Source organism: Eurytemora carolleeae, unplaced genomic scaffold (genome assembly GCF_000591075.1).
Source record: "Eurytemora carolleeae unplaced genomic scaffold, Eaff_2.0 scaffold220, whole genome shotgun sequence".
Lineage (NCBI taxonomy): Eukaryota > Metazoa > Arthropoda > Copepoda > Calanoida > Temoridae > Eurytemora > Eurytemora carolleeae.
In genome coordinates this window covers 226,848-238,441 of record NW_019396829.1, presented here as the reverse complement: position 1 = coordinate 238,441, position 11,594 = coordinate 226,848, and the positions used below count along the sequence as shown (strand labels likewise).

General features: G+C 31.3%; 1 protein-coding gene across 1 annotated transcript; it reads right to left on the bottom strand.

The window, feature by feature from the left end:
* Nucleotides 1-1,568: 1,568 nt before the first annotated feature.
* On the bottom strand, nt 1,569-4,507 carry LOC111709142 (neuroparsin-A). The gene is made up of 3 exons (XM_023482749.1): nt 4,396-4,507; nt 3,206-3,306; nt 1,569-1,828 (listed from the first exon to the last, which is right to left on the bottom strand). The coding sequence occupies exons 1-3, from the start codon at nt 4,473-4,475 to the stop codon at nt 1,704-1,706; spliced, it is 306 nt and encodes a 101-aa protein (XP_023338517.1). The 5' UTR covers nt 4,476-4,507; the 3' UTR covers nt 1,569-1,703.
* Nucleotides 4,508-11,594: the final 7,087 nt, after the last annotated feature.

The following is an 11,594-nucleotide window of genomic DNA, read 5'->3' as shown; positions in this document are numbered from 1 at the left end:
GGTAAAAAAAATTCCGGCGCGCTTCGCGCGCCAAATTAAAAATTTTTACCCCCCCCTACAGAATCCTTATATCCGCCCCTGAGTCCCACTGTTTACCCGCACTTTGTTGTGAATTACGATTTTATCTATTTTACCCTCGACCCACTCAACTTAGAATCTTAAAGCCAAACTAAGAACATTTGTGTGGCTCTCCAGAGTTACAAAATCAAAATTTGAGGCATATCGGTCCAGGGGTTCCCGAGTTATGATCGGAAAAACAAGCAGACAGACAGACAAACAGAGATTACAACATTGTGTACATAGATTATGACTTTATAATAGTCCAATGAGCATAGGATTCAGCCATTTGCAGTGTAAAAATACCCATTTTACTGAAGAAGTGATGTAATAAGTGTTAAATACTTTCTTCTTGTTCTTCTTCAGCATTAAGTACAGTTTTGCTAAAATATCGTCTTCCTATTCCAGAGTTTTCTGGTTCTCACTACAGTTCGCACACAAAGGTGTTAAAATCATAAAATGTGATTAGAATATTTTCAATAATATGATGACAGCTAATATTTACATGGTTCTAATATATCCATCTTTAAAGAATTTGAGCGGCGGTTTAAATTTAAGTCGCGGTTTAAATATGGTTGGTTCCACTTTAAATTGTATCAAATGTTTCAAGATTTATGCGGGCGCTTAATTTAAACTGGGTTTTGGCGGATTTAAACCGCGGCTCAAGTTCTTTAAAATCCATTTCTGTAAATGCATCCTTATTTATGAATGATATTGATATTTAGCAATATTTTTGATGATAGATAGATAAATCAAAACAAACATTTTGTTTTCTGTAAATAACGGTCGTAAATGCTTCTTCAATACTCTGATTTATTTTACACCACGTACTAGTTTGTTGTACAAGATTTTACACCACGTACTAGTTTGCTGTACATGATTTTACACCACGTACTAGTTTGCTGTACAAGATTTTACACCACGAACTAGTTTGCTGTACAAGATTTTACACCACGTACTAGTTTGCTGTACATGATTTTACACCACGTACTAGTTTGCTGTACAAGATTTTACACCACGAACTAGTTTGCTGTACAAGATTTTACACTAGTTTGCTGTACAAGATTTTACACCACGAACTAGTTTGCTGTACAAGATTTTTTATTTCAGTTCTTTCTTAAAACAGCATCATCTTTAAATATTACACATACTATTTAGGTTTTTTAAACATTGTTTTTCTATATTGGTCTGTTTTGTTCTTCAAAGTTTTATGCATAAATTATCTGCTTTAGGTCCTAAATACATTATATTATCAAAATAAACGATCGGGAGGATTCCTTGAACATCTGAGGCCGAATGTAAAGAATTTGAGCCGAGGCTTATATGTGAGGCGCGGCGCGCTGCTCAAATATGGTTGGTTCCACTCAAAATTGTATTCAATGTTTTAAAATTTAAGCCGGCGCTCAATTAAAACCGGTTTTTGGTGGGTTTGAGACGTGGCTCAAATTCATTAAATTCGGACTCTGTATTATTACATTTAGACTTTAGGATTTGTTTTGGTTTAAAGCTTATTTAAAGTTGACATTTATATATTTATAGAAAGCCATAATACATTCCAAACATCATATGATATTCTTTAAAACTTTATTTATGAGGGGAGGGGGGCGTGTGAAGAGGGGACTGATGGTGGTTTAAAATTCAGGTTTCTAGCTTTTTGCCATGCAATCTATATCATCCCAGCATATAAAGGATTGATAAGAACATCCGCTACAACTTCCACAGTTAGAACAGGTTAGTCCAGTAGCACATGCTCCATATATATCCTTCCAACCTGCACAAATATATATTTATAATAGCACATGCTCCAGATATATCCTTCCATCCTGCACAAATATGTATTAATAGTAACACATACTATATATATATTCTTCCAAGCTACACAAATATACATTTATAATAACACATACTCCATATATATTCTTCCTAACTGCACTAATATACATTTATATTAACACATACTACATATATATTCTTTCAAACTGCACAAATATACCTATATAGTAACACATACTACATATATAGTAACACAAACTTCATATATATTCTTTCAAAATGCACAAATATACATTTATAGTAACATATACTACATATATTCTTCCATTCTGCACAAATATACTTTTATATAAACACATACTTCATATATATCCTTCCAAACTACATAAATATACATTTATAGTAACACACACTACATATATATTCTTCCAAACTGCACAAATATACATTTATAGTAACACATATACCATATATATTCTTCCAAACTACACAAATATACATATATAGTAAAACATACAACATATATATTCTTCCAAACTGCACAAATATACATTTATAGTAACACATACAACATATATATTCTTCCAAACTACACAAATATACCTATATAGTAACAAATACTACATATATATTCTTTCAACTTGCACAAATATACATTTATAGTAACACATATACGATATATATTCTTTCAAACTGCACAATTATACATTTATAGTAACACATACAACATATATATTCTTCCAAACTACACAAATATACCTATATAGTAACATATAATACATATATATTCTTTCAAACTGTGCAAATATACATTTATAGTAACACATACTACATAAATATTCTTCAAAACTACACAATATACATTTATAGTAACACATACAACATAAATATTCTTCCAAACTGCACAAATATACATTTATAGTAACACATACTACATATATATTCTTCCAAACTACACAAATATACCTATATAGTAACACATACTGCATACATATTCTTCAAAACTGCACAAATATACATTTATAGTAACACATACTACATATATATTCTTACAAACTGCACATAAAAAGGGTCTTAAATAAAAAAAAGGTTAATTACAAAAATGATTGTTCTTGACAGCATTTCAGAAAGGCAAACTCCCAAAATAAGAATTTCATGAGAAAACTTGAGAAAGATTAATTCAGATCGGAAAATGACTGTATTTTTCGCCCAATTATTTTACATGCTGTAATTGTTTAAAAAATTGTACATTTTAAAGTTAAAGTCAGTGCTTCAGACAATTAATAAACATGTTCCAAATATTACCAAGAAAACTAATATACTCTTTAAAAAAAGACGTTTCTTCAATTTTTAACAAACAAATGATGTTCCTCACCTCCACAAATTTCTCCGGGACCTTTCCTGCAACGTCTAATGCCGCAAAGATCAGTTTCCGTGCCGTACACACACTCAGAGTCGTCTTTGCTTTTCCGCATACTGAACAAATCAAATTATCAATCTAAAACAGCATTAACAAACAGCACAGCTTTTTAATTTGCTTTTTGTACAACTGATAACAGGATAAGTTTCTTTGGTAATTGTTGGGTCCATTTTAGAAAATTCCATCTAAGCAATTTTTCCCTTTTCTAGGAATGATTTAAAAGAAGGACTAACAGTTTTCTGTATGTAAAAGTTTATATCTTTTAATCATGGTTTCCTTTCAAAAGTGATTTATTAATTTATTTGTTACAGAGAGAAGGAATTTGAATAAAATCTAATGACTTCAACACTTTTTAGTATGAAAAAAAATTAATTTCCAGATCAATTGTTTTTTAATTTAGTAATTTTTCCACTCGAGGTGCGGTAAAAATCCAACAGGCACTTTTCTTGCAAATGAGCAATTAAAATAATCAATTTATAAAACGAAAAACAGGAGCAGAAACATGTCTTATAAATCTTGATTATGATTCTTGAATCGTAAAATTGGGAATGCAAGATATACAGGGTTACCCACAAAGAATGAGACTTCAGATACAATTGTACTGAATTATTTGATTAGTCAGTTTTCTTACATTCAGGGTTCCAATTGTATGCCGTGCTTAGTCATTAAGTAAACCATCAAAATACTCAATTGATTGCAGAAACCAAAATCAAGCTTCAAATCAACATACTTGTATCTATTTGAATTTATAAGTTAACCATCATTTTCTAGATATTAGGTGGTGTTAAATAATTTCGCAAATGTATTTTCCAAAGGGCGATTTCGCAAATGGCAATTTTCCAGATGTGCAATTTCCAAAGCGGCAACTTCCCAACTGTTATATTAGGCCCTCTGAGGCGCCGCCGGCTGCAATGGGGGCGCAGCGCTGTGGTTAGGATAAGCTAAGGGGCTGAGCGCCGCGGTTATGACAGACTTGGGAAGTTACCGCTTGGGAAATTGCACATTTGGGAAGTTTCCATTTGAGAAAATACCCTTGGGAAGCTGCCACTTGGAAAAAATCCATTGAGAAAGTATCTAACATCATGTGAGTGAACCTCAAAAGTTTTTTTTGCTGCTTAGTGGGCGCAGTGTTACGTTATGTTTACCTGCAGATGTGCAAAGACGATGTGAGATGAAATGACAGACAGATAATAATACAGAAACAAAATATTAACCTCTTATGCATTCTGTTTCACCTGAAATCAAATTTATAAAATTAAAGAAAGACCTATAAATATGTGGATTATGAAGACAACATTTATCTTCCATTGATGACTTTAAATAGTCCAATGAACAAGAGGTACAGCGATTGTGCAGTGTAAAATCAAACATATTTTATTTAATAAGTGACTTAATAACTTAATCACTCTGGGCCGTAGTAAATTTGAATTCGAACAGGACCTGCCCAGTTTGTACCGGCCTGCCAGAGAACAGCGTGTACTGACCCTATCCTATGGTACAGTACGTCGCCCTAACCAGACAAACATACGACAAGGGTCAATTTTCTTGTAATAGTCTCGTCGGAGGGCTAACTATGACAACTCCCATGGCGCGTTCAGACTTTTTACAGTACCCGGCCTAATCCTAGGCCTATTTGACCGACCCCACTGGCTTAGTCCACCGTGTAATATAAGCTGGTTGCTTTATAACAACACCAATTGCACTTCAGTATTGCTTTAATGTCGTTCTCCTATTCTACGGTATTCTGGTTATCACTTTATTTCTAATTTCTAGTTTGGGAACCCAGCGCTGCCAAGGTAACTAAAAGTTTCTCCTGCCGTTTACCCGCACTTGAACGATTTTACCGGGAAACTAAATTTTCGCCATTTATGTCGACCCACTTAACTTAGAATCTCAAAGTTGAACATTCCCGTGGGTCTCCCAAGTTCTCCAATCAAAACTTTTGGCAAATCGGTCCATATGGTTCCTGAGTTATGATCGGACAAACAAACAAAGATAATAACTTTATATATATACATTTATATATGCATATATATATATATATCTTATACGATTTTGATGTTGTAATGAAGCAAGGTATTATTTTCTATTTTATGGGTCACACTCTAAAAACAATTAAAGTGAACTTTTTAGATTCTGAAAAAAACTGACATTTTCCTAATTTACAAAATGTAAGTTCGTTATAAAGATGACTTGAGCATTTATGCATTTGTTGAAAAAAAAACGAATTTCGACACTTTTTAGATGGAAAATGACTAGATATATTTTTCAGATTTTTTACTAAAATAGCCTTAGGTTTAAACTATGCACAAAGGTTAGTCAGATACGCCTTTTATAAATATCTCTTCAGAGCTGGAAACTTTAGAATGGGATATCTTTAATCCCGAACGGTTAATTAATCTGGAGATTAATAACAGTATGAAAATAAGCATTATTTAATCTGAAGATTAAGATTAATCTCGTTATCCACCATTCAAAAGTTCCAGGCTCAGTCCCTTTGATTATTCAAACATATTTTTAAGTATTCAAGTACACATTACGTGACATTTTTGTTGATAAGAATGATGTCATGAATGTAATAGAAGACGGGCCCCCTCCCCCTTCACAGAATTATTATCATTTTAAACACACTTTTATTTTTACTCATCAATCATCCCAAGTCTAGCATTTTCATTTCATTATTTTTATCCCATCATTCATTGATTTTTAATCTTTTTTTGTAAATGACGTTGCATTTTGAAATGACATTTTTAAATCTTTTTTTTTCGTAATGAAAGGGACTTTAAAGAAAAATGAAAGGGGGTATAGGATAAAACCTGAGAATCTCAGGCATTAAACGATCCATATAAAACATCTATAAAACATCGAGAAATTAAAACGAAAACTCTGATGATAAATGCAATTTTGTATGAAGTTGTAGTATTAAGCAGATCATATACAGCAAATACGCAACCAATCTGAAAACTACGATATCCCACAGGAGCCTGAAAATCTCAGGTTTGCTCCTATTATATATTTTTTTATTTTGCATTTTATTATATATATAATTAATAATATAATTACTTATAGTTCGTATAGTCCGTATTACGTCACCAGAATTTCAGCCAATGGCAGTGCAGTAAATTTGACATAGTTTTATATTATTTTTTTGAGACAGAAACATCAGATAGATGTCTTATATGTATCGTTCAATGCCTGAGATTCACAGGATTCTTTTTAAACCCCCTCTCATTATTCCTTAACAGTTCCTTTAACTTTATATCATAAGCAAACATTTTACTAAATTGTAATATGTAATTGTAATATTGTAAGTTGTCACCATGATAATAACTTTCTAAAAAGGAAAAAACAATTGGGATGAGTTTGAACACTCTTTTTGTCAATTGATTCTAAATTAAAAATATGCTGATTTTAAATCTTTTTATTAACTTTCAACAACAACAACAAAAATTGGCATTCTTTTAACTGTCGTCATTATGGTTGTTTTAACTGTCTTTTAACTGTCGTTATTATGTTCAATGGTTGATTTTCCACGGTATCCTTATATGAGAAAAAAAAATGTTGGCTTCAAGGGTTAATTCTGACATTTTCAACCATGTTTCTGTAGAAAAAATCCGCAAGCCACTTTTGTAAAGAAACCACAATTAAAATATTCAATTTTCAAAAATAATAGTTTGAAACTTCGACAGTACACATTTTACTTGATCTCACAAAGGTAATTAATAAAAGTACCGTTTTAAATCGGACATGCCATTTTTTTTCAAAATAAACACCATGTTTGGATTCTAAATGCTTATGCTTAACACTTGATATAAGAATTTGGTAATGTAAACTTCACAATTCACTATAATATGTTTAGAGGTGAAACTTTATAAAGGACCTGTAAAATCTTTCCCTGGGATGTTTAGAAAGATGAAATTTTCCCTATATGATAATTGAATAACTGCAGTATGATGAATTATATTGACGTACTTAGCCTAGGCCTAGGCATATATTTATAGAAAACTTTCTTAAACCGACATATTTTTTCTAGATTCACTTTTTTAAGGGTTTAAGTCAAAATAATTATTGATAATTATTGCTTTACATCGAGTAGATATCCTTAAACATATCGACGTGAAACCTCTCAGAAAGTAGGAAAGATTCTGCAGAAAAAAGTTGCCAAACCAAACAGAATTTTTATTTTAAACAAAAATATTTAGAACTTATATAGAAGCTTTTCTGGGTTGCACTTTACTCTGATTACATTGTAGTACCCTGTACCCTGAAGCAGTCTGTTACAATCACTTTCCATAAAAAGATTTGGGAATTATGAATTGGTGTTTTTGCCATTCCTCCCTCCAATGAATCATCAGCTGTTCAGTTTTAAACCATCAACAGAATCTCTTTTTTACTGTTTTACACAAATGAAAATAATGCAAAACTAGAGCAAAGTGCAACCCAGAAAAGCTTCTTTATAAGTTCTAAATATTTTTGTTCAAAATAAAAATTCTGTTTGGTTTCGTCAGCTTTTTTTGCAGAATCTTTTCTACTTTCTGAAAGGTTTTGCATCGGTATGTTTAAGGATATCTACTCGATGCTAAGCAATAATTATCAATAATTATTTTGACTTAAACTCTTAACTAAATGAATATAGAAAACATATACAGGTTTAAGAAAGTTTTAAATAGATATTTTAAATCATCCAGAACAAAAAGTTTTATTAAAAATTAAACTTAAAAAGTTTTATAGAAGTTTTTAAAAATATGCAAAAAAAATCATTTCTGACACCCCTAGGCTTAGTACGCCAATATAATTCACCAAAACCATACTGCAGTCCTTCGATTATCATACAGGGAAATTTTCATCTTTCTAAAAATTCCAGGGAAAGATTTGACAGGTTCTTTAAATCTGTTCAAAACAAACGAATCAATTTAAGTTCAGAATAGCTAATCGTGATCCAAATTTACTTTTTAAAAATGTCAGCAATTATAAAATGATACTACAAATTTTTAAAAACCATAATTTATTTTCCTATAATTTTTTATCACTTAAAGGGGGTGTTCGCGAAAAATGAAAGGGGGTATAGGTTTAATGCGATAAAAAAGCGCTTTTGATCGCTACAAATCTTACTTCTATCTGTTGCGTCTATAAGGAGAAAATTGTTAAAGACGTCTCGCTTTTTTATCGCATTAAGCCTATACCCCCTTTCATTTTTCGCGAACACTCCCTTTAAATAAAATGTCATTGCTTTAGGCAAGTGGCCCTTTGTTTAAAGATTCAAATTCAAATTGTGAATTTCACAACTTAAATCTAAAAATAGTGAATTTTGTCTCCCCTCTAAGTTTACTTGTACTTATCGTGTATAGACAAAACTATGTATATACAATACATGTAAATATAAATATATATACATATATTTGTAGATTGCAATATATTTGTTTATCTCGATCTGAAGGAGGGAGGCAAACTGGTGTAGAATACGAGAATCTGAAATCATATATAAAAACATGAAGTATCTGTCATCCATAGATAGATAGATAGATTGACCTCTAGATAGATACATAGGCATGTCAGATACATATAGATATATAAAATATATATATATAGATAGATTGATAGATATATAGATAGATAGATAGATCGATAGATAGATAGATAGATAAATATATATATAGATAGATAGATAGATAGATGGATAAATATATTCATAGATAGACAGATATATAGATAGATAGATAAATAGATAGATAGATAGATAGATAGATAGATAGATAGATAGATAGATATATAGATAGATAGATAGATAGATAGATAGATAGATAGATAGATAGATAGATAGATAGATAGATAGATAGATAGATAGATAAATAGATAGATAGATAGATAGATAGATAGATAGATAGATAGATAGATAGATAGATAAATATATAGATAGATACATAGACATGTCAGATACATAAAGAAATATGAAGTATAGATATATAGATAGATAGATATATAGATAGATACATAGGCATGTCAGATACATATAGATATATAATATATATATATATAGAAAGATTGATAGATAGATAGATATATATAGATAGATAGAATTAAATATATATAAAAATATAGATAAATTAGAAGTTGAAAAAAAAATGAAAATATTTAGAAAATAAAATTTTTAAAAATTCAATTTGATTAGAAGCTTGTTTAGAATTGTTTTGTTTACAAAAACAACTACGAGTAAAAAGAAGAACTGAGAATAAAATTGAACATGTCACAATTGTTGTTTTACTAAATTTATATACAGGGTGTCCCAAAAAACATGGGAATTCAGTGACGAATTGGATATCGTCTTTGTTGTTAAATTAGCATTGTAGTACCTAATTTCAAAAGCCATAATATTATTATGTCTGCTAGAGTTTATTTTATGAAAAGGGTAAAAGACTGTAAAGGTGTGTCTATAATGTCTCTGCAAGATGAACAGTGAAGACACAGACAAGTTTACTCTGTTTGAATACTGCAATTTTCTTGTTTTACTAAGTACAACCGTATGCAGTCAAAACATAAACAAACAAAATGTAAACATAGCAGACGAAACTCTTACAAATTACAGCTTTCTCAGTAGGTATCACTTTACTAAATCAAAGAATTATCTAAAAAGACGATATCGAATTCGTCACTGAATTCCCATATTTTTTGGGACACCCTGTACATTAAATTAGACCGCGTCAGTGGGTCTAAATCACGATGTGGGGGGATAAATGAGAAAATTTAAGAAGAATGAATCATTTTGAAAAATTTAATGAAGAAAATAGAAATTTTTTGGCAGAAAATGCTTGATTTTTCGGGTTTTATGTGCGTATTTTCGCGTAAAGATTGGAGCTAATCTAATATGATATGGGACGCTCTGTGGTCTGTAGAGATATCTGTACACTTCGTACAGTATGCACTGACAGTGTTACAACATTAGGTTTTTCTCGGAATTTGACAAACACCAAGGAGAATTGAATAGAAGGAGGGGGCGATAGGGTTTCCGTACACTTTGCTGTGACGTTTTTGGACTGCTGAAGAACTAGTTTTTGCGTAACAACAATAATAAAGATTGTAAACAATTACACAAATAATAAACAGACATCTAGGGGGGGGGGGGGGGGGGATAACCTTGAATATGACTGAAAATGTCTCTGTAATAAGGTCCTTTTCGTATAAAAACTAAAATCCTTAACTTTTTCAATCTTTTTATCAAGATTTAATACTACTTTCACAGTTTACTAACTGATGTTTGTTTACATTAGATCGGCTGCCTTTGTTATTGTTGTTACGCAAAAACAATTAGTTTAATTGATTGATTGATTTAGCCTAGTTGTTTACTTCACTGAAAGTGAAAGCTCTGAAAAGTTAAAGCGTAAAAAGCCAAATATAAATAAATGCGTATTCGTATTCTAGATATTTGGGTTGAGAGGGGGAGATGGTCGATACACCCTGAGCCTCAACTGGAACCCATTCACAATTTGCTAAAATGATACATTTCTTTTTGAACCATGCCTTTTGACCTCAAGTATTAACATTTTTTTATTGAAAATAAAAACTTGAAATATTTAAACCAGAATGGGAATTTTGGTACTGGTTTATGCCAGCTATAGTTATTCTCGGTATAACAATGTCATAATTAATTGATATAAAAAATAGATACTTTAGTAGTTGCATAGTGCATATGTTAGGAGATTACTTGGAGGATTGGGGGCATGGGGGGTATTAGCTAAGGGAGAGGGGGGGGGGCAGGAAAAATGATTTGAAACCATAAACCTCTTATCCAGGTCAAAAAAGACTTGACTGCCTATAACTTTTTTATTTTATAGAGAAGTGTTCAAGTCATGTTATTTTGATTTAAAATTCGGAAATCTGACTGAAAACCAGCCATTTTTCTGTGAAATTTTTTTAACATGATACTGTGTAGAGACCCTAAATCTTTTTTGTTCATGTTTGTTAAAATCTATTAATAAATTTAGATTAGCCCAAGTCCTTTGCGCTTTCTTGTTTTATCTCCTACTAGCTTGGGTACTCAGCGCTGCCAAGGTTACTAAAAGTTACTACGCCGTTTACCCGCACTTTACGATTTTACCGAGAAACTAAATTTTACAGTCGACACACTCAACTTAGAATCTTAAATCTAGGCTATGAACATTCCCGTGGGTCTCCTGAGTTCCCCAGTCGAAATTTGAGATAAATTGGTCCAGGGGTTCCTGAGTTATGATCGGACAAACAAACAAACAGACAAACAGAGATTACAACTTGATATATCAAGATGTTAATACAAATTTACACATTATATATGCATATCTGCATATCACGTGAATTTAACGGTTCTGTCAAT